General features: G+C 41.7%; 1 protein-coding gene across 1 annotated transcript in view; it reads right to left on the bottom strand.

Moving 5' to 3' along the window:
* The window catches only part of LPHN3 (latrophilin 3), a 331,880-nt gene that overhangs the window by 159,568 nt on the left and 150,563 nt on the right, over positions 1–21,749 (bottom strand). Inside the window, exons 4-5 of the mRNA XM_009333609.1 lie at positions 20,184–20,198; positions 17,620–18,420 (exon numbers count right to left, since the gene is read on the bottom strand). Of these exons, the coding sequence (XP_009331884.1) occupies positions 17,620–18,420; positions 20,184–20,198 (816 nt within the window). The remainder of the gene's footprint in view (positions 1–17,619; positions 18,421–20,183; positions 20,199–21,749) is intronic.

Below are 21,749 nucleotides of genomic sequence, written 5' to 3' on the forward strand. Positions count from 1 at the left end.
TCAGCAGGAGAAATCATGTTTGAAACAGCACGTCAGGTTTTGATTAAACTGGCAATTAAGCAAGCAAGGAGCAACATGCCCTGGGGTTGCAGAGATGATAAGCCAGTTTCAAGACAAATGGCCAAATCTTTAGGTGGTGCAAACGGCTGCAACTTCACTGCCTTCAGCAGGGCAGCACCCTTCCGTGTGAGCTGCAGATCCAGCCCTCTCCAGCCTGGGACAGGACTGGCAATATAAATAGTAAAGAACTGCATTCAGCTGCGAAGAAGCCATTGTGCAGGGAGGCAAAAACTGACACTTTACAGTGATTTCTAATATAACACAGGGATTTGCAACACAGTGATGGGCCACCAGCAACAACCCTCATCCGTGTCGGCCTCCTCTCTCAGTTGTTGGTAGGCTTCTTTACTAGGGGCAGCTGGGCAAAAAGGCAGAGATGGGAAGACGAGCAGATACCTGGTGTTACCCTCTGACCACCAGAAGCTGGTAAGGGTCTTCAACCCTGTTTATAAAGTTTGGCCTGTTCAGATGTTTTCTGAATTAAAATAATATGATTCAGTGAACTGATGCATCTTACATTTTCAATAGGTGCAGAACAAAGGAGAACTTAGCGATTCTATCATAATCTCCCCAAGCTGATGATTACCAAAATTTCATTGATCTCATCTATAATGACCTCCTATTCAATAGGAGGTCTCCAAGATGAAAAATTAGGGTCATTTGAGGTCAGCAGTCCTACTACTCAAATTTTAGCTAAGAAAATTGTCACAGACAGATTAATGCACTGGAAACATCAGAACTGATCAGTATGTATAACCAAAGGATAGGCTGCTGTCAGGTAGCGATTGTGTAGACACACTTTGATGTCAGCAAACCCTTCTTGGTCTGGTCCACATCTCCCAGTTTCAGACCAAAGGTCCAAAATTCAATTTAAAATACTATCAATACAGCACTAATATGGACAGAAAAGAGCAGGCAATAAGCTCACTGTGGGGTGCAATGAAATGAGAAAATACCACGACCGTCTGAGGATGCAAACTATGACTTAGCTAGAAAACAGTGAGCATCCATGCATTCAGGAGAGACTGTGGTTGGAGAAGGAGAGCCCTACGACATCAAGCGGAAAAGCAAGCCTGTGCTCCTAGGAAAGCAGGAAATTCAGAAAGAAATTCAGCTCAGCTCTGGAAGATGCAGGGCCTGGACCCATCCCTGCCTCTTATTCAGAGAGATACCCTGGAAAGGCACAGAGGCTGATTTTTAACCAAAGTCATCTGTGCTTAGCTCTGCAACAAACGATGGCCTCATAAAAAAGGCCATATTCACAGTTAGCTCTGCTGGCCACCTCTCTGTCATGCCTCTACTCCTGGCATTTGACATTTTCAACCACATCATGCACGTCTCAGTTCCCCTTGCTGGTTTGTTGTTAGTGCGATGCACCCAACCATCACAAAATCTGGCACACGATGCACCCCCTGCTAAATGCCAATCCCTCCATGCAAGCCTGAAGCTGAATCTCAGCCCTTGCATCTAGCAATACAGATGAAATACGCAGCTTCATCTTAATATGTAATTAAACACTGGACAATCCCAGTTAACTTTGGATATCAAATGCAGCTAGGGTGAAACATGAAGGTTTGCTCCCTATGCACAGTTAAGGCGTTGATTTTTATATAGACAAATATATCACCACTAGGCATAGTTACAATACCTATCCTAACACGAGATTTATGAAGATAAAAGATTCCATCCCAGAATTGCAATTAAATAAGTCACCCAGTAATTCGCTTGGAGTGTTTGCATCTTTTCCCCCAAAGCAAAATGCAGGATGCGTGATTGATCTTCCTACCCAGTGATTAGCAAACTTAAGATTCTCCCTGGTCAGTTCAGCAAGGACTGCCGAGATTTTCCAACATTTGCCACCTGCAGAGGAAAGTTATGAGTTACGGAAAAAGGCAGAGTATGAAACAGCCACAAAATAGCTATAGGACCAGCTAGAAAGGACAGGGAATATTCCTTGTTAGACTCCCTCTAGGTAGCTAAACCACAGTTTCCCTGCTTGGTCTAAAAAGGCAATGAGCCCAGGGTACAGGGCTCAAATCAACAACAAGAGCTTTACGTTGTCCTGGCAGGGCTGAGGAGCCATAACATGAGTCCAGACCAGTGCTGGTCAGAAAAACCTGCCCTCTGAAGGAAATTGTGGTGTGTGAGGAACTATTTTTATTATGACCTGGAACAAAAAACTGAAATTTCTAGAGGATTTCCATAGAACTAATTTTTTTTTTCCTTGGGTAATACTAAAATGTTCCATGTTAAACATAACAAAAAAACAATAACATAACAACAATTTAACATTACTGATGACAACAGTGGCATTCAAAAGGCTTGTTTTGATACTTTCCTGCCAAAATAGAACAAGTTCCCACAAAATATTTTGATTTTATATCAACGGGACATTTTCCAACCAAAAAAAATATCATTCTATTGACAGTTGTTTGGTGTGCTGTATTGTAAAGGTACAGTTTTCCACATCTAAGCCCCAGGGTGGTATAAAAAACCTTCAACCTTAATAGAGGAGGAGGCTGAAAGCAGCGGTGTCCCAGCTGTCCTCATTTGCCACCTGGATGACTCCTCTCCTGCCTGCGAAAATCTGCCTCTGAATTTCCATCAGGCTGATATGCTCTCTCCTCTTCAAAGCAGTGGCTGTACTTGGGAGCACCAGAGGTTGGAAACCACTGCCTAACAAATTAAGACAGTCTAATGGTGTCAGAGTTAGGACCAAGCCTTTGCTTCACTGCAAACCATAGGAAAATGGCCTAATTCAGGAAACCTGCCCATTTCCTCACAGTCTTGCTGCCCTACTTTGGTTTGGTTTAGGCCTCTTTCCTTTCCTGTTAAGCTTAGTATTGGCCATCTGATGTTGTCCAACAGAGCCAAGGACCTTCGCTACTCTGCCAAAGCCCAACTAGTCTTGCCTAGAGGATCCTACGAGAGGGAAAATAGGTGAAGGGATAGAAATGTATCAATTCCCTATATTGTACTTGGAGTGATGTGCGGAATCAAATTAATTAGGTCTGCATAACATGTTGATGTCTGGGTAGCATCAGGGAAGCCTACTAAATGCTTGTATCTATCAGAACATGTGCATTGCTTGGGACAGCTTCATCCAAGGAGAAAAAAAAACCTCCTCTGCCTGTAAAGCAGTATGTGCCTGTCTTCCATGAGAATATTTAGTTAAATCACCTTGACAACTGAGCCAGCTTGCAAACCCTACTTTTTCAAATATATTTAATCAATGTGCAAATATCTATCTATATATACACACATGCACACATATATATATCTAAAATGTGCACGACTTACTGTCGATAGTACTTCCTCCAGCAGCAGCTTCAGATGACTGTGCTCAGTGTTTGATTTCAGCTGCTAAAAGATGAAGTCTGAATACAAAATAGGCCTAAATAAACATCTCATAGATGCAGGTATGGCTTTTACCAAGCCAGGAAACATCTCAGAGTTCCTCCAGAAGTCTGCACATGAGAACCTCCCTATAGAAGTGAGATGAGATCTTTCTGGAGAAGAGTCACTTCCCTCGGACACGGCCATTGACTTCAGGTAGGGTTTTTAATCTGCTGAAATTCAGAAACGGGGCTAACTTTGACCTTGAAGCACTGCCCATACAAAAAGCACCTGTGTTTTTCAATAGATAATGAAACCAGGTATGTAAAAATCTGGATAGACAAGATGAATTTTTTCTTTAATGCTTTGAAATTGCCTGAAAGATTTCTTTTCTAATAACTAGATCCAGTTTTCAGGCATTCAGTACTACAATCTTTATGTTGTTAATAAACACATTTGTCTAATGAGTATCTCTTGGTAATCTTGCCTGTAATTCAGGAAACCCAAGTGCAGCCAAGATAAAAATATGCACATACTAAAAGCTCAAATTGAAGAAAAAAAAATCAATTCAAAGTTAAATTACCCATCTTAAATTTCAGTATAAAGGCTACTAGAAATACCGAGTTCTTGAACTTCAATTAATCTTTAGCTATTAAGCCAGAAGGGAAAAAGATTCTTCAGAGTATCAGATGGGAAACTGCAAAGAGCTCAGATCAGCTTGCGGACAGACGTCACTATCACTTAAACTCCCATTCATGGCTCCGTTGGGCTGGTGAACTCATGCTTGTCTTAGACTCCTTTGGGTTTCCTTTTTCCAAACATCTGTGTGTGACTGCCTGCATGCGCGTGGCATACATTTTCCAGCTTCACTTCTCAGGGATTAATTGGCAGAAGTGCTTGTCATGGTTAAATAATTTTATTTAATTTGCACTGTGTGAAGATATTTGGGCAAAAGGGAAAAATAATTAAAATTTAATTACTTTTTTTCCCCTTTATAATGAGAAACAGTTGCATTCCTTGGAGACTCAGCTGGAAATAGAACATCACTCAGTTTTATTGTTAAATATGCAATAATTAAAAAAAAAAAATAAACCAATGATCAAAATCTTGTAGAAGAGTGGCAAGCCCAGGATAGGTAAAACAGATCTCTAGAATCAACGACAGCTGAAGTTTATAAAGATACTGAGGGGACAAGATAACATCAACATCCCATATGGAAACAGCCAAAGTACTTTCTTACAGGTTTCTAAACAAACAAACAAATAAATAAATACTTTTACTAAAAGGCTTGAAGATGTCTTTTCAGTAAGTCATGCCAGCTATGGGAAATGCCACCTTCAGTGATAGTCTCTGCCATGCATGTTAAAGGATTTCATAAAACCTGACCATCTCTTTCTTTTCTTTCTCACCTTTTTCTGATTTCAGGCAAAAATATTGGTTTGTTTTCTGTGGTTTCCAAGTGGAAAGAAAGGGTGCCTAAGCCCTCCTCTCCCCTTGATGTCATCTCTCCTTATACATAGCCATCAGAAAAGGGTTTGGCTTCATAAAAAAATACCTGGAAAGGGGCAGAGGAGACAAATCAAGGATCTACTGGAGATGATATTATTATTATTATTATTATTATTATTATTATTATTATTATTAGCTCTGTGATACACAGAGTTATTATTATTATTATTATTATTATTATTATTATTATTATTATTATTATTATTATTATTATTATTATTATTATTATTATTAGCTCTGTGATACACAGAGCCTCTTTTCCTGGAGTCCTTGGCCCTTTGCTAGGTCCATCTTCAAACTACTACTGTTTAAAGATCTCACCTGCAGCCAGCTACAAGCCTCACGTTTTCCCCGGCTCCCTGTTTGATATCAACAACCTCAGACATTTTTTGACACAACGCACAATGGCTAACAGGCAACCTCTGTGGCAAGATGCACCCACAGAGGTGTGTGGGCGTTCTTGGACAGCCCTGGGCTACACGGTAGTAGATAACCTCCCAAAACACCAGTGCCTCTGCTCCCTCAAAAGATCCTCACCTCCATGGCAAAGAAGGTGCAACAGGCTCCTCTAAGCTTCTCTAGCAAGGAAACAGGTCACATCACAAAGTGCCTTTGGAGGAATCAGGTTAGCACCATGATGCTAAACAGGTCTGCGCAGTCCATGCACAGAAGCATGAATCACATTTAAACATCTTGTCAGCAAGTTGTGGATAAACCTTAGGTGTGCACAGGCCCATGTCTGCTGCTTGTGTATCCACAAGGCTTCCAGGGAAGATGAATTAAAGAAATGCACCGATGCATGCTATATTTTTAATGATTATTCCTTTTGCAGATTAAAATCAGCTTTCAAATCAGAGTAGGAAGAGGACAGTAAGGTCACTGTAACAAAACCTTTATCTGGAGAGGACCAGCTTTTACAGCTCTGGATTTACTCACTAAAGCAAAGACATTAATCGCTGATAAATGTCAACTAACTGTAGAAAGAAACTTTTCACATCATTTCCCTGCAATCTAGAAGTCATCATAAGGGGGAAATTTAATGAAACACGTAAAGGCCATGGTTCAGCAAGGAGATGCTTACCGCCTTTGATGTGCAAATCAGGTTGCACGGAAATCAGCAGCACAAAACTCCCATTGGCACTACCCTATACCAGCTAGCCCCAAAGACATTTCAGAGTCATTTTGGCTACTTTTAATCTTTCTTCTTTGGTTACAGCTGATGCATACGCTGTCAACTATGTTGGGGCGATGACTTCCAAATGTGCACAAGATCACTGTGGTCACAAATTACACTGTAATGGGAAGAGAGGACTTCTCTAGCCTTCCTTGATACATGCCCATTTTAAGGTTTCTTCTCTCCAATGAAAAAGTGGGAAAGAGGGTGTAATGTGTCTACCCTCACAGTGCTTAATCTAATGAAGCCACAGCGTTGATAAAGCCTCTCTCAGGTGATCAATAACCATAAAGAAATGCCTGAAGGTGAAGTTTATCCAAGATACCACAAAACATAAGTGTTAGAAGGAAAAAATACATTCTGACAGCATAGTATTTCAATTTGAATTAAGACACTTTTTAGTGCAGCGAATTCATATTTGCATATTAAGAAAATGACACCTTCTTTCCACCAGAATTTGCCAGTACGCTTTGACATGAAAAAACTGGTGTAACAACACTCTTAATACAATTAATGGTTATTTACCAAAGCGCTTTTTGTATCCCCTACAGCTCACTTCCTTGCATCGTCTTTTTTTACCCAGTGTAAATACAGGCTCCTTTAAAAAAGAGTGGGAAACAAAAGGCAAAAAGACCAAACCAACAATCAGAAAACCCATTTGGAGTTAAATCTTCCAATACCTTATGGAAAAACTGCTGGAATGAGTTTTTGCCCTTTCCAATGGACAGGTGTTCCCATCAACGAGAAAATTAGAACTTGACAACAAACTCCAAGGTTTAAATGTCACTCCCTACCACTCTGGTTCAAGTAAAATGGAAGTGGCATTAAGAGAGCAGTATGCAAGCTCTGCAGACTGGTAATTTCTTCTAATTAAAAAGCAGACTTTACAGACACATTTAGTGACGCTCGTCATAAAGTACACATCTGAAAGTAGGCGGCTTTCTTGTTTTTAGTGCCCAGAAAGCTATTTTCTCATTGCTAGTGAATTATTTGCTTTCTCAGCCTATTCAGGAATTTCCCACTCCATGTAACAAGTTTCTATCATCTTAAAAAAAAAAAATCTCAGACCTACCAGTAACTCCCACAGAAGGCAACCTCCCGAGCACCATCTGAGCAAGGTGCAATAAGTGTAATTCAAGAAGAGTGTTTTTGACTTTTTATGTATGATGCAAAAAGGCACATAAAGGACTTGCTGACCGGGCAGTACAGCCAAAACATTTATAATGCAAATATTATTTTACCTCTTTTTAACACTGGGAGAGACTATCTACCCAAGATAAGCACTCTGTGAAGTGACGCACCGATTGTCTGGGTGCCTTTCTGGAAGGCACACTTTAGTTAAAGTCAAGTCATTAGGCTCAGTACAAGAGGAAACAGATGAAATCCAATCGAATGCATTACAGAGGTCAGAATAAATGAGCTAATGGTCCCTTCTGGTCTTAAAAAATCTATTAATCTAATTTAATTCTCTGTTCTACTCTTCATACTAGAGTAAATTTAAACTCATTTATATGAAAAGAACACATTACAGCAGCCTTATACAACACACCATGTTCTGACTACGTAGTTTTAGGCTACCCAAAAGCTTCATTTACTTCCCACCGAGCTCAGGAGGAAACTTTGTTTATCCATAAAGAGAGCTTATATTTACAAGCAAGGCACCAGGCAGAGGCACCTCTCCCAACACAACATTGGATGAATCTGCACCCTAAACTATACAAATCAACCAGAAAATTTCCAGAGCACTTTCCACCTTGGCTTGGTTTTTGGGTGCTGGCGTTCCTCACTCATCCTGATACTTGCCATGGTGAAGAAGATAACGCTTTTATCAATAAAATCTGTTCCAGTCACTCCAAGGATATTTCTTGTGAATAACTTGTAACACACTCAATATTGCACCAAGAAAATACTTGGCAGGCACTGTCCAGTGAGAAAAGCAAGCACTTACGTGGAGAAGGCCAAAAATATTCATTGCTATTAGTCCCTCCGGTGTATACATATACTCCTGTCAAGCAAATATATTTTATTACCTCTCCCTCAAAACAAAAAGAAATTCCCCTCTTTTTCTTCTCCATGCAGCCTTCCTTCAGTATTTCCCGCCTCCTGGAGCCTCAGTGTTCACATTAACATTACCAGTCATTTGCTTAATTCAGCAGTACAAGAGTGCAAAACATCACATGAATTCAGGCTGATTGACCTTAGCGAGCCACAGCATCCTTCACGCATGCCTTGGAGAGAGGGAATAATTTAACACAGTCAGAGGGAGAACTGAATTTGAGGCCAATACATGGGTGCGCTGACAAAAGCTCTTCTTCACATGGTATGTTGGAAAGATCCTATGAATGGACTAAGGACTTCTTCTCTGCTGGCATATCTATACTCAATGCAGCCTTTACTTTTTCTCTCTGCCCACAGCACACAGACAGCCCTTTCCCCGTCTCTGTCCTAAACATCGACAGATGAAAAAGAATTGCAGAGCTGCCTAATGCCTCATCTCTCCAGTGGCTGTGTTAATTTATTCCAGCTATTTGAGGGAAGCTTGAATGGCACCCCAGGAAGCCAGCTCAGACTGGTATAAAGGCAGCTGATTTTCCCATCTTCTGTCATGGCCAGTGTATAACTTCTATAGTTTTCAGCTCTGATGTTTCATTGCTTTTTTTTCCCCACTCCTTCTTGAGTCTCAAGCAGCTGGTACTTTGTGAGAACACAGAACCGAGGAGCTACGTAACATGAAACACCCAGTTTGCTTATTCAGTGCCAGTCTTTTTAAACTGAATCCCACATTTCAGTGAAATTTGCCTTAAGTCCTGCTTCCTCTCAGCACATTTTAATCAAGCAAAAATCCTATTTACAGTGAAGAAGTCCCCTTATAGTGAACAATCACTACATTGTTTTAATGGACGCATCTCTTTCACCTAAGCCTTCATCATCTGCTTTGCCCTCCAATCATGAGCACACCCTTAAAAAAAAGTCTTTTCAACATAAAAATGTAGGGCAGATATCGCAACTCAATTTCATATGGATATTCACTATTTGTTCCAGTTTACAATTTATATTTATATATTGTCTTCGGATGCTTTAGACACAAATCAGGAGGTCAAAAAGCATCTCACTGGCAAAATGCAATTCCTTCCAGGGCAAACAGAAATTCACTGAGGACTCGCTCCTGAAGCCCGTAGTCCAAACTCCCAACAACTTCAGAGGATTTGTCTGAACAATATCTGAGCTGAAACTCTCCAGGAACTTTGGGATTTTGTCCCAGAAACTTTTTTATTATATCAACCTTTACTCATGCACACGTGGCAGACTCACCCAAAAGAAATGGACACTGTTTTATTCTTGTTTTTTTCACAACCCAACTCTCTTGATTTAGCATAGTTACTAATGCCAAAATGCACTTTGAGAAGGCGTGCTTCAAAATGCCTATTATCTCTTTTTTCTAGGATCTACCTATCTTCCCCTGTCAGGCTGTTGACAGTATTGCCAACTAGCATTTCACAGCCCTTCGTGGCTGGTCCTATTTCTCCCAGAATGTGGAGGTCTTCAAACTACCTACCAAGATTATTTTTGTACCTTCAACTTAAATTCCCCTCCTATAAGCAACCCATCAAATCCAACCCTACCGTGAGAGTTCAGCTGGATTTCTGAGGATAAGGTTGACCTTTCCATCCCTCACGTATACCTTGGGTACTTTTTATCAGCACAGTTTATACCTTAGGTATCTGGAAAGTTGACTTGCTGCCACATCTGAAGGATGGGGAGATGCTAAGGGCATCACCACAACTTCCTGAAGTCAAGGGAAGGCTCTGTAAAGCCTCCCTGTAAAGGTTCAGTAATTTTGTAGCTTACTCCTGAAGAGCTTTTTACTTCTCTTTAGCCTGAGTACCAAGGCCAACAGTATGAAAGGCATCCAATGCATCCTCTGCTTACTTTGTCTCTAAAGCAGAATATGGCAGGGCATCCACATCTGATTTCTTGGCTTTATTGATTAAAAAAAGAAGAAAGAAAACCTGGCATGGCAGCACTGCAGAGTGCTGGCGGCATCGAAGAAGTTAATTAGCAACACTGAACTAGACTTCAGGAGATGAGCCTTAATAAGTGCTGCTAAAAATGTTACAGTAGTCATTTCCAGAACAAACACAATCAGTGGCAGACGAGTGAGGAGAGTGATCCAGACCCATGAGCTGCCATGGTGGAGGTATTTTCAGTGGGGAGCAAGAATAAAGGCTGCTCATTTTAAAAACACAGTAGCAAAAAAACAAGCTGGCATATGAAAAAAGCATCCAGGAGCCCATGTCCCAAGCCAGGCTAGTGGCTCTGCAGCCAGTCCAGAGCAGAGCTGCAGGGAGCAGAAGGTGTTTGCATCACATAGGGCCAGCCTTCAGGAATCAGGTGCACAAACATAATCTAAGCTGAGAGGGTAATGCCTTGAGAAGAAGCCTGGCAGGTTATAATCCTGTTTTGGGGTGGGAGGAGAGGAGCTAGCAGAGGCAACAGCTCAAAAATGTTGAGCTCCAGGCAACATCCTGGAGTCCCTTGCTGGGCTAAACCCCCAACCCTGTGCAGACCCCCATCCCTGCACACAAGCCAGCAAAATCTGCTGGCCAAGGGATAAATGATGCATTCGTCACTAAAAAACACGTGTAAAAATCCAGTGCTCAAAAGCTGTCTCTAGTCATGATGCAGTCCCTTCCTCCTGCAAAAGGCGGCCTCAGACATTTGCTACGTGTCACCTCTCGCTCCCTGCCCCTGGCAAACAGCTCAGACCCAAAGGGCTGGCACACTCATAGCTGGCTTTGGTGCAAAGTATTTGCATCAGACTGATAAGCTGTGGTGGATGTCAGCGTGACAACCCGGTGGTCTTGAGCTTAATGAAACGACAATTAATCACAGCTCCAGGCTGACTCCTCAAGTCGAAGAGCTCACTGCAGAAGAGGAAAAGCTGCTATCCTTCATACGCAGTTCATGCTTTTTTCCCCTATGGAATCACCCTGCTATCTTCAGCAGTACATCCCATGCTTGCTGCCAGGAACAGCCGCCTCAGCTTTTCAGATGTGTTCTTGGCAAGGTGCTTTCCCCCTCCTGGCATTTGATGGGATTATGAAGCACCGAAGTCTCTGGCCTCCTTTTGTTTTGAAGCTTGAAAGTGAAGTTTAGCTTGATCATGTTGTCTCTTGCTGCTCTTCCCCTACTTTAACCATCCTGGCTGCCCACCAGCCCAGTCCCCAAGCACTCGGGCTTGCGAGCTCGCAGGAACAGGACCCTAGCCCATGGATATTGGCTGTGACTTCATGGCATGCAGGTCTTACAGCAGATTCCTGTCTGATTTGCAATGGTAACAACTGATCTCCAAAGAGGATACAGCAGTATCCCAGTTTAGCTCCCGGATGGGTTAGGTCTGAGGTACCATTTTCTCAGGCTGGCTCAAACAGGTGCCTTGTAGTAGGAGCAGTGACTCAAGGAAAAGGAGGGCTCCTCCACCTCCATTTGGTAAGGCTACCTCCTGTTCCACGGTCCTACTGAGAGAAGTACATTTTTATTTAGGAGGAGGGAGCAACAGCATATTTATTCATACTGGAGAGGCACTGAAGATACTCCCACTGTGCTAACCAAACAGTATTAATATTTATGAAATGCTCCACAAAGGGAGCATTTTGGAGCTGAGGAATCTTGCACTTTTTAAGGATTTTTGGTGAGAAGGTAGAGGAAAAAGCTCAAACTCCAGCTTTGCTGACAAAATGCAGAAATCCCTAATTTCAGAAAAGTGTCCGGTGGTATGATAAAAAATGATACTTTTTGTATCATTTTTTAATCAAACACTGCTTTACAAAGAGGGAAAATTTAAAACAGGATAAAAATGAAGAGACAGATCAGGACTCAAAATGGTGAACAAATGCAATTCTGGATCCCAGCATACCCCAGGTAGGTGAAATATACTCCTGTCCTTCTGAGCTTAAGGTACAGGCTGGCCAGCAAATGTAGGTTGAGATGCCAGCTTTGTTATGAAAGATGAAGAGTCTCTGTGCTGCTTTCTTCACCTCCAAACTTAGACATGTCTTTCTATCTTAAATAGCAAAAAGGGACTGAAATATTTATAGAATAAATGGGACACACATATATGGGCAAATATTAGAGGATAAAAGCCAGGGCCCCAGTCACAATACATGTTTAGCAGAGGCTGCTGAAAGCAAGCACTGATCTCTCTGAAAACCTCCAGCAACACTGTGCAGCCAGCAGCTGTCACTGTAAGCAGTGAAGAGGAACAGGAGCGAGAGAGCTAGGGATGCTCCTAGATGGGAGGAAAGCAACTGGAAAATAAAAACACAGGAGAAGCTGCAATTAAACACTCAGCAGCTCCCTAAAAATGGCCCTTGTCCGCCAGAAGAAGCTGCTTATCAAAAAGGCTCAGCTGGCCTTTTAAAATGCAGCCCGAATTCAACTTCAGAGATACTAAGCATGGCTTATTGCAATGGGATCTTGAAGTGATGGCAATTCATATCCTGTGCACAAGTGGGATTTAAGATTCAGCAGCCCTTTTGATGCATTTCCCAGGCAAGGATGTAGGGCCTTAAAGGCGAGCAGTGCAGGAAGCTGCTTTCAGCTACCTATTAGCATGTGACAGCTTTGAAACGTTCAAGATCCTCTGCCCACTATCCACATTACTCAGCTGTCAAAGGAAAGGCCTCAGATTTATGATGTGAAAATTACATTTTAACGAGGTGTCATATGTGTTTAAAGTTCTTATTCATCACCATACTGCCACATCTTCTACCCAAGACACAAATGCACTTAATTAGCATATTATAAGGACAGAGGGTTCACCTTACCTGCATTGTAAAACTGCTTTAGGAAAAAAACCCCAAAACCAACCACCCTTACTGAATGAAATGGTAGCAATCACATGTCAAGAGAGCATCCCAAAATATTTAACAAAATGTGGAGGATAAAAGTTTGACATGCACCCTCTGAGGTTTTTAAAATATCACAGATATGGATGGAAGCTTCATATCACATTTGATTACCGGACTGGCAGTCCACAGTGTTAATATGCAATCCATGGAAGCCACTTAAGCACAATGAGGCTGTATTAGAAGTCCTGTATCATATCACTATCTTCCTTGTGTATTGGGCATATTTATTTATTAACTTCATACACCTATTAAACACCCCATATTGTAATGCCTGGGGCTCCTGGACATAAGTTAAAAGGGAAGAACAAAACATCTCCTCAAAAGTAGGAGGTCTGTATTTCCCATGTCACTGGGAACGGCTGCCAGGACATCCAAGTCCCAGTCATGCACAGAGGGATCCTTATCCTAGTTCAACTCCTTCCCTGGACTTCTTCACTGCCGAGCTACGGGACAGGCTCCAGTCCCTACCCCTGGTCTAAACGCTCAGCCAGCATATCCCAAGCCCCTGTGTGAGAGCTGCCGGCACTGGCGTAGGGCACCTCAGGCATTTAAAAGACGAAACCACCTTCTTCTGGTCTCTCTGCTGCCCAGGAGCCATTACCTGGTAACCAGCCAGGAGCCATGACCGCCCAGGGAGGTGGAGAGATGCAGAGCCGGGAAACGCATGTTTATATGCAGCACGGCGCCGGGAAGCAGGATGGGAGCACTTTACCTTTTTGGAGAGGAGGATTTGTTGATATTTTCTTGAATTTGTTTATGCAGACTGTATCACAAGTGGGTGATGATTAAGACAGGTAACTCTGGTGAATATTAAGACTGATTAGGTTGCGGAAAATTTTTTGTTCTGTTGATACAGCCTTTCGTTTCCCTCTCTGCACATGTCTAGCAGGGCACATTAAAAAAAATAACAACCTGAACACTTCTCTGTGTTCAACTTCTTGAAGAATGAGATGGAAAACACTGCTAGAGTTGCAGAGCTATTCTCACTATCACTTCAAATTAGCGAACTCAAAAGCAGCTACAAAGAAATAACCCGAAAGCTCAGGAGCATTTATGGAGAAGCATCTTCCAAAAAAACTCATTTAAAGGCCAAACAGCTCAAAGAAAATATGCTTCAAAGGCTTTTGGTGTCTTCAAGTTCACTTCTTGAAGGTAGACATTAATGACAGGTTTCCTGGGATCTGCAGGCACTGAGGAGTATTTGCTTTCAACACTGCCTTTGGGATAGCCGAAAACAACCCCAGACAAAAAGAAAAAAAAAATGAGCAGGGCAAATCCTTAAAATGCAGCTTTTCCCATTTCTGAGAAAAATGAACAATTGGTTGTAATTGAATCAAGAGCCCTGAATTGCTTCTAGATCAGCTGAATCCAGCTTTGTGCCTCACTTAAGACTTCAGAATATTTTTCCCTGATATCTTCAGCTGCTACAGAAGTTGAACATAGAAACTCCTGGTTTTGACACTCATTTACTCCAAGGAGTAAAAGCCCATTTTTTCAAACAGCGGGTGAGAAAAGCTCTGTGATAGTGAAAATCTCAAATATGTACCAAACCTACATGCACAAACAGACCTTTAATTGAAACTCACAGAAAATGTTTAATCACTGTGAAGAGCAAGAGGATGTGATCCCTGCTTTTCCTGTAAGCTAAGCGACTCCTGCCTCGTCCCATTTTCCCTGGACGGTTTGGGAAAAGACTGAAAATGTTTGATTCTAAGTGAACTGGAGCCCCCAACATCTGTTTTTTATTTTAGATATCCTTGAAATGTATGATACCAGAGATTTCAAATATGGTTCAGATATGTTACTGGCTATTTAGGTAGCTAAAGATACCACTTTTCTTGTTACGATCAATTTTTGGTTTTAAGAGCTCTTCTCCTAAAACTTCACCCTTAATTGTTTTTTAACAACCAATTTGTTCGACCCATCAATTTTACAATCTTTCCTTTATTTCCTAATTAAGCAGATATTGTTTACATATTTTGCTACTCAAACTGTAACCCTGTGGAAAATGGCTGCATTGAACATTGCCTTGCTCTAAACAGAGAAACACTGGTGATTTTGGAAGAGAAGAGGGGAAACACATATCCACAATCCACTCTGTAAAAAAATAAATAACTAAATGACCAAATAAAAATATCCTGGGTCTTCACTGCTTTCCTAGTGTTGCATCAGCTCCTGTTCTGCTCTTTGGTGGAGGAGCTGGGTTTAAGCCAGCCATATATTTAGTATTATAGATAAAGCAATGCAGCATGAAATTTGGTGCTAACCAGAAAATGTGTTGCACTGAACTTGGAAGAGAAAGAGTCACACAGACCTGGTCTCCTGGCTCCTCTCTGCAAAAAAAAAAAAATGGTGTCAAACAAGTGTTTGCTCACCTATTCAATTCAAAATCAGTGCTTCTGTTTGACTGACTTGTAAAATAATGTTCCTACTAATCAGGCTGTGCAGGTAATGGAGCAGTAAACTCCTTTTGCAAAGGTATTTTTCTTCACTTTGAAATGCCTTGGCCCATTTGAGCTGTCTCATTGAGAATTTCACTTGCTGTCAGAGCAGTCCTCTCAAAAGTCCTCTAAACCTGGTAAAATAGTGAGGTAATGGGATCTTTATGCATTTCTGCCAAAAAGGAAATCTCAGCAATTTTCAGAGAAGAGAAACGCATGTAAAATTGAGCTTTGTACCCACATTACAAAACTATCAAAAATTGCACGAAAGGAACGTCAGAGAAGGCTCACCAGATTCCCTCACACCAGCTTAACCCTCTTGTTTCCACCACCCAAAGCTGAAAACTGCTTCAGCTTTCCATCTGAGACACTGGGGGATTTTAAATTCTCATCCAAACGTGAGTGAAATTAAAGGGGCTTCAAACCAGAGTGACACAAGGGCAAATCAAATCCTTGCACCTCACAGACTTTCAGCCCTCTGCAAGGTTTTTACCTGCTTTCCCATCTCACCAGCTTAGACTGGGAAAAAGGGGAGAATCGTTTCCTTTTTTTATAGGAAAGTACAAAATCTGGGTTTTTCACTGATTATGGCTTTTTTTTATTAGAGACGCTATTACTGACAATGGTCACCATGTGAAAAAGCGGCAGCAGAGAGTCTGCTGTAATACCTGCAAATAATTCACTGAAAAGGAGAGAAACTCTGTGAAATAGAAGGGATGCAATTGATTTTCACTCCTCGGGGATAACCAATAGCTCACAAATTGCTCTGCTTCACTCCACCACTCAGAAAGTACATACTCATCATTAAGTTGGGAGAATGAGAAGTATTACTTCATTTTTTGCTCATCTGAGATCTTGCAGAGGTCAACACCATTGAAAACATCCCTGCTCCTCTCTTAACAGTCACTCAGTTTTGCTCATCTGCCTCTTCAAGATTTCTTTCTTCTCTTCCTTACATTTTTGTATAAAAATGAGAAATTCACTGCCATTTTACTACTTTTATTCCACCCCTCCCCAGATTTTCATATCCACAGTTTCTTTCAGCATCTCTTGATCCATTTTTTATATGGATAACAGGCTGCACACAGGAAAAGGAAAAGAAAAGCGCAGCAACAGAAACCTCTCGACTTCTCTTGCAATCTGAAGACCTGAATCCACTCATCCACTTCTGAGTTTCTTATTAATAAAGAAGAATGTTTTGGGAATAGCCATGTTATGAATCTAACAGTTTACTGTACAAATTATATTAATTCTGCCTTTCCTCTTACTTTTTCAGCCTTTCTGAAGTACACAGTCCACCACAGGAACTACCTGATAACTATGACTACATAGTGTACAGCAGTAACCATTTGAGCAAACTCTGTTTGGAAATTCTTGCACCACCATATGAGTTTGGCCACAATCTAGGCTAAGTCATGTTATCAATAAAGTGAACATAATACAAAACAATGAAGAAGTTGGTAAAGTTAAGTGAATATAACCCAGCTAAGTAGTTACCGGCATAAATTTCCAACATGAAAAAAGGTGGAAAAGCTGGGAATCCTCTGGGGGCCAGATGCTCCTCTCTTAGAGAAAGTATAGTAAGTCATAGTAAGTCATGAAATGCTTTAAAAAAAAAAAAGCACCTTTGAAGAAAAGAAACCAACAGTTTGGAAGATTTTGTTGTCAATTCCCCTCCTGAGTCTAGACACACACTTGTGGATACATATTCATGTATGCAATTAGTGGTGGCTTCCCTAAACAGCCCAAACTCCCCCAGCTTAATGGAATGAAGTCATTTAAACTGGCTGGCAGTTTTCCCCCAGTTGTTTGCAGCGACAGCATCTTCCACGCTTTGTTTTGCCAAAATTCCTGCAGAAGGGAAGATGATCTGACATACGAAGGAAAATTCAATTAAGGAGAAGAGTGCTATCCCTGTGATGGGAACAAAAGCGTGGACATTTGGAGACTGTTTCAGGTTAGTCACGGGTAGCACACTCCTTTCTCCATTTCATTTCAAACTAAGATTAAAAAAAACATATTCTGCATGTATTAATATCTGAATATGCATCGTAGGTCTTGTGGTGGGGCTTAATTTACAGAAACACAGGCAGATCAGTAAGACAGGAGTGTACTTCAATTTTGCACCCTATTTGCAAGAAAAATAGAAAGCCCGATTCAGATTTTGGCTCGGTATTAAAACCCTTACCTGCTCTGCTGTCCAGTGGGCCAAAATCCAAGGAATATTTCACGACGTGATAGTTGTTCCATACATAAAGGAGGTTGTCCCGGGGATTATAATCCACAGCAGCAATGTACTGGTAGGAGTTTGGAAAGGGCACATCCACCATGCTATCCTTGCTTTGGTCCGTGTTATATATGTAGTCTATTTTATTCCCTGTGGCTTCATTGTCATCATCTTCATACACAGACTTCACCACATATAAAATCCCACAAATCATGAAGGCATTAGAAGCTGACCTCTTGTCATAGGCAGTATCCCACGTCCCTTCAATCCTTAACGTGTAAGGGTTTAACTGGCTAATGACTATTTTGCCATTATTTTGTTCTGTTGCATAGATTACCCACAGCCCATTCTCATCCACAGCCAGGTCTATATCAGACTTGCCTCCCCAGCGGTAGGGAGAGGTGTCATGGTAATTTGCATTAGCTATGATAGCCTCCCCACTTTTTATCCTTGTCCGCAAGTCAAACTTGACTATGTTCCTGGTTCGTTCCTTGTTGAAGAACAAAGCCCCATCGTACACCACGAACCCCGTGCCATCCACCCGGTGCGGGAGTTTGTAGGTTGTGGTTGGCCTCCCGGCAATGAAGTCATCCTTGGAGGAGTACTCCGTCAGCGTGTCTGTCCGATACGGCGTCCAGGGCATGTAGTAGATCTTGTCAGACGCCTGCAGAGGGTCCTTGCACCAGGCGCCAGACTGGTGGTCAGATTCGAATAAGTGTTCACTCTGGTATACTCCTTTCAGCAGTCCAGGACAAAGAAAAACTGTTGGAGGGGAAAAGAATTTCAAACAAAAAACCAAAATTAATGACAGTCCGGGGGTGGTTGGCCCAAACATCTCAACAGCTTCTAGTTCTGGAGCAGAGGACACTCGAGATCAGAGGAAACCCAAGAGCAATGCCTTGTAACTGGAGACTAGCCTTCCCGCCAGCCATGTCTCTAGAACAAGATTTGCTCCACCAAACTGATTTTTTTTTCCTGCTTTTTCTATCAACTGTGGCTCATTTTCTTACTGCTTTTCAAATCTATTTTTGCAGGTGTACATTCGCCTTTGTAAACTCTGAAATGAATATGTGCCCCCAAAGGATTTCTGAGTTTGTATTTCCAGATTATATTCTGCAGTGAATCTGTACCTACTAGGTGAAGGGGTAAACTCCCGGGGAATTGATCCACGTATTTATTTGAACAGCCCACAGAAGAGTGGCCTAGAAATGGAAATAAGAGAAAGAAATTCCCATCCTTACAGCCCAAGCGATATTAAATATTTAAAGGGTAGCAGAGGTGAATCCCTTAGCAACTTAGAAGAGCGTTTAAAGCAAAGGGAGCAGGGGGGACCACCCATCTACAGATCTGTAGTATAACTAGAAATGAGGCTTTCAAAGCTGCTACAGGACACACAAAACATGCAGTCCACACAATTAAAAATGAATGACGTATGGATGCTGAAAGGAAAAGACAAGGAAGGAAGGAAGGAAGGAAGAAAGGAAAGAAGGAAGGAAAAGAATAAAGTTCACTGGAGAGGAACCCAAGGTCTAGATTTTAATCAGTTAAAAAATGTCCTGTTAAATATAGTAGTAATTCAAACTTAAAAACATATACCTTCTATTGTTACATGAGAGGAGCACAGAGGAGCGGTTTGACTAACTGGGGTGCTTTGCTGCTCAGACTTCAGGGGGGCTGAGAGGAGCCAGGGCATGCCCAGCACCCAGGAGGAGGCTCAGCCGGCGCCCGGCTGACCTTGGCATCATGGGAACGCCAACGCCAAGAGGCCGGCCGGCTGGATGGGGAGACAGAAGGGGGGATGCTCCGGAGCAAAAGTGGCTCGCTCATCCCTTGTCATCCCTGGTAGCACCCTCCTGACCTGGAGGTGCTGCACACACTTCGGGGGGAGAGTATTTGTTGGCTATTTGTAATGCTGATCTCCGTGAGCATGAGTAGTACAATAACCATGACGATGGGATGGGCAGCAGGGAGGTGTGAAGAGGTATCCCATCACACGCTTCTGGTAGCGCGGGGCTGGCAGATGGGATCCCATGCTCACACTCCCTGCTTGGAGCGTAACCAATTATTTTCGGAAATGAAGAAATTGGTAATATCCTCTGGAGAGCAAGACAGGAGGAAAATCAGATTTAGTAACTGGTGTAAAAGGATATTGCTCTATTGCAGTCTAAGTAACCACCCAGAGTTGCTGATAAAGGGGTGATATTTCCAAGAGACTTTTATGGCATAATTAGATATACTTATGCACATAAGTATGTATGCACACTTTCCAAATTCTTTGGGGCAGGAGAAGAGTGAGTTATCTAAACTTTTGAATAGAAATTTAATGAAAAAAAGTGGCACTGGTAAAGACTTTTCAGCAAAAATGAGTTATCTGGTGAAGTTGAGCAGCAGAGATACTAAATAAACTTTAACAAAAAAGTAGTGAGAATTAATGACAAAGTATTTCAACTAAAACGTTAAACTGTTAAATAACTTAGCCTATACATAAGTAATATATATATATAATTTGAAAGGTATTTAATTACCTTTTTGTTCCACTTCTATTGTAGAGAGAGAGGTAAAGAGAGAAAGGAGAAAAGAGAATAGATTAATGGTACTGTATTGGCCAGTTACTTTTCTTTACCTCTTTCATATGAAAAGGAAGCTTCATTAATTTACTTTAGTATGTGAACATTTTATATATATATAAAAAGCCTTTCCTCTGATATACACTGGATAATATGCAGACAAGCTGAACAAAATACAGATAAATTTTAACTTTACAAAAATCTTTAAGAAGAAAAAAACAACACTTGGGACATACCAAGCCCCCTGAACTATTTGAGATGCCTCGTCAGCAGCAGCCTTGGACTAGTTCCACAGAGCAAAATGAAATACCCATACACTGAAATATGACTGATACAGATTTATGTCTAGAATAAAAACTCCAGGGAGAAACTTTATAGAATATACATCTTCATATATTTCGCCAAAATCCTGTAAAACAGAGATCCCTACTTTAAGCAGGAGAATATTCCCTTATGGCACGAACACAGAACTTAGGAGAGTCAAATGAAGCACATCAGTGGATGTTCACAGAGTCCTGTCCTATGTCTTGGAGAAACAAGCTTTAGTAGGACTTGGGAAAAAAAATAAATATTGTAATAGTTATATGATTTATAAGATCCCGAAGACTTAATAGTGTTAACGAGTTAAAAATATCTAAGCACTATTTAAAAAGCCCAACCCCAGAAATTGTTGGATATTTTTATGTGAATTATTCACCATACATAATAATGCTGCTGAAGAGGCTGCATCCCTTCAGACAAAGCCCCTTGCAGTCAGAATAAATAAATGCAGTGCACTTATTAATTGCTAAACTCTCAGTACCAGTTTCTATAGCTAACAGCCTCCTGCTAGAGGCCTTGGGGGCCCTCATCCAAAAGCCCTCTGCCGTCGTGGCACAAACCCCTTTTTCTTCCAGCATGCTGGGGCCCCAAACAGCTTCTGCACTCCCAGCCCTGAGGTTTGCTGGTTCTGTGGGGCCTCTTCCCCAAAGGTGCAGGAGAAGACAGACCCCATAAAATATCACTGAGGGAAACGAGAGAACTTGCCAGCAAAACAGTATGGTTTTGACAGCTGAGAGATCTCTGTTCAGAGAAGCGAGACAGGAATGCAAAGGTATGCACACGCGCTTTGTTTTTGCTTGCCCAGAGTTCACTCCGGCCTCTTCCAGACCAAGACACTTGCCAAATGACTGTCCTCCAGTGCTGGGACTGCAAACCCCTTTGCATTCAAAAGTCTCAGTCATTTGGATGGGAAACTTCAGGCTCAATGGAAGAACTATTTCAGGGTAAGACTGCAAATGCATTGGCTAGACATATGGATCTGCACTTTGCCGTGCAGGGAGGCGTACATCTGAACCCAACTGCAGCTCCCAAAACAAATGTTTTCAAACTTAAACAGCCTTTTTTACCTGGGCTTTGATTCAGCCTCCTTTCTACCTCGTAACAGGTTAAGGTTAAAGGCAAATGTTTTCACCATGTGGCTGTCAGGGCTCTAGGGAGCAGAGACGACACATTTCAGTGCAAGCACCTGGTTTTGCAAGGGAA

Source organism: Pygoscelis adeliae, unplaced genomic scaffold, assembly GCF_000699105.1.
Source record: "Pygoscelis adeliae isolate BGI_AS28 unplaced genomic scaffold, ASM69910v1 Scaffold240, whole genome shotgun sequence".
Lineage (NCBI taxonomy): Eukaryota > Metazoa > Chordata > Aves > Sphenisciformes > Spheniscidae > Pygoscelis > Pygoscelis adeliae.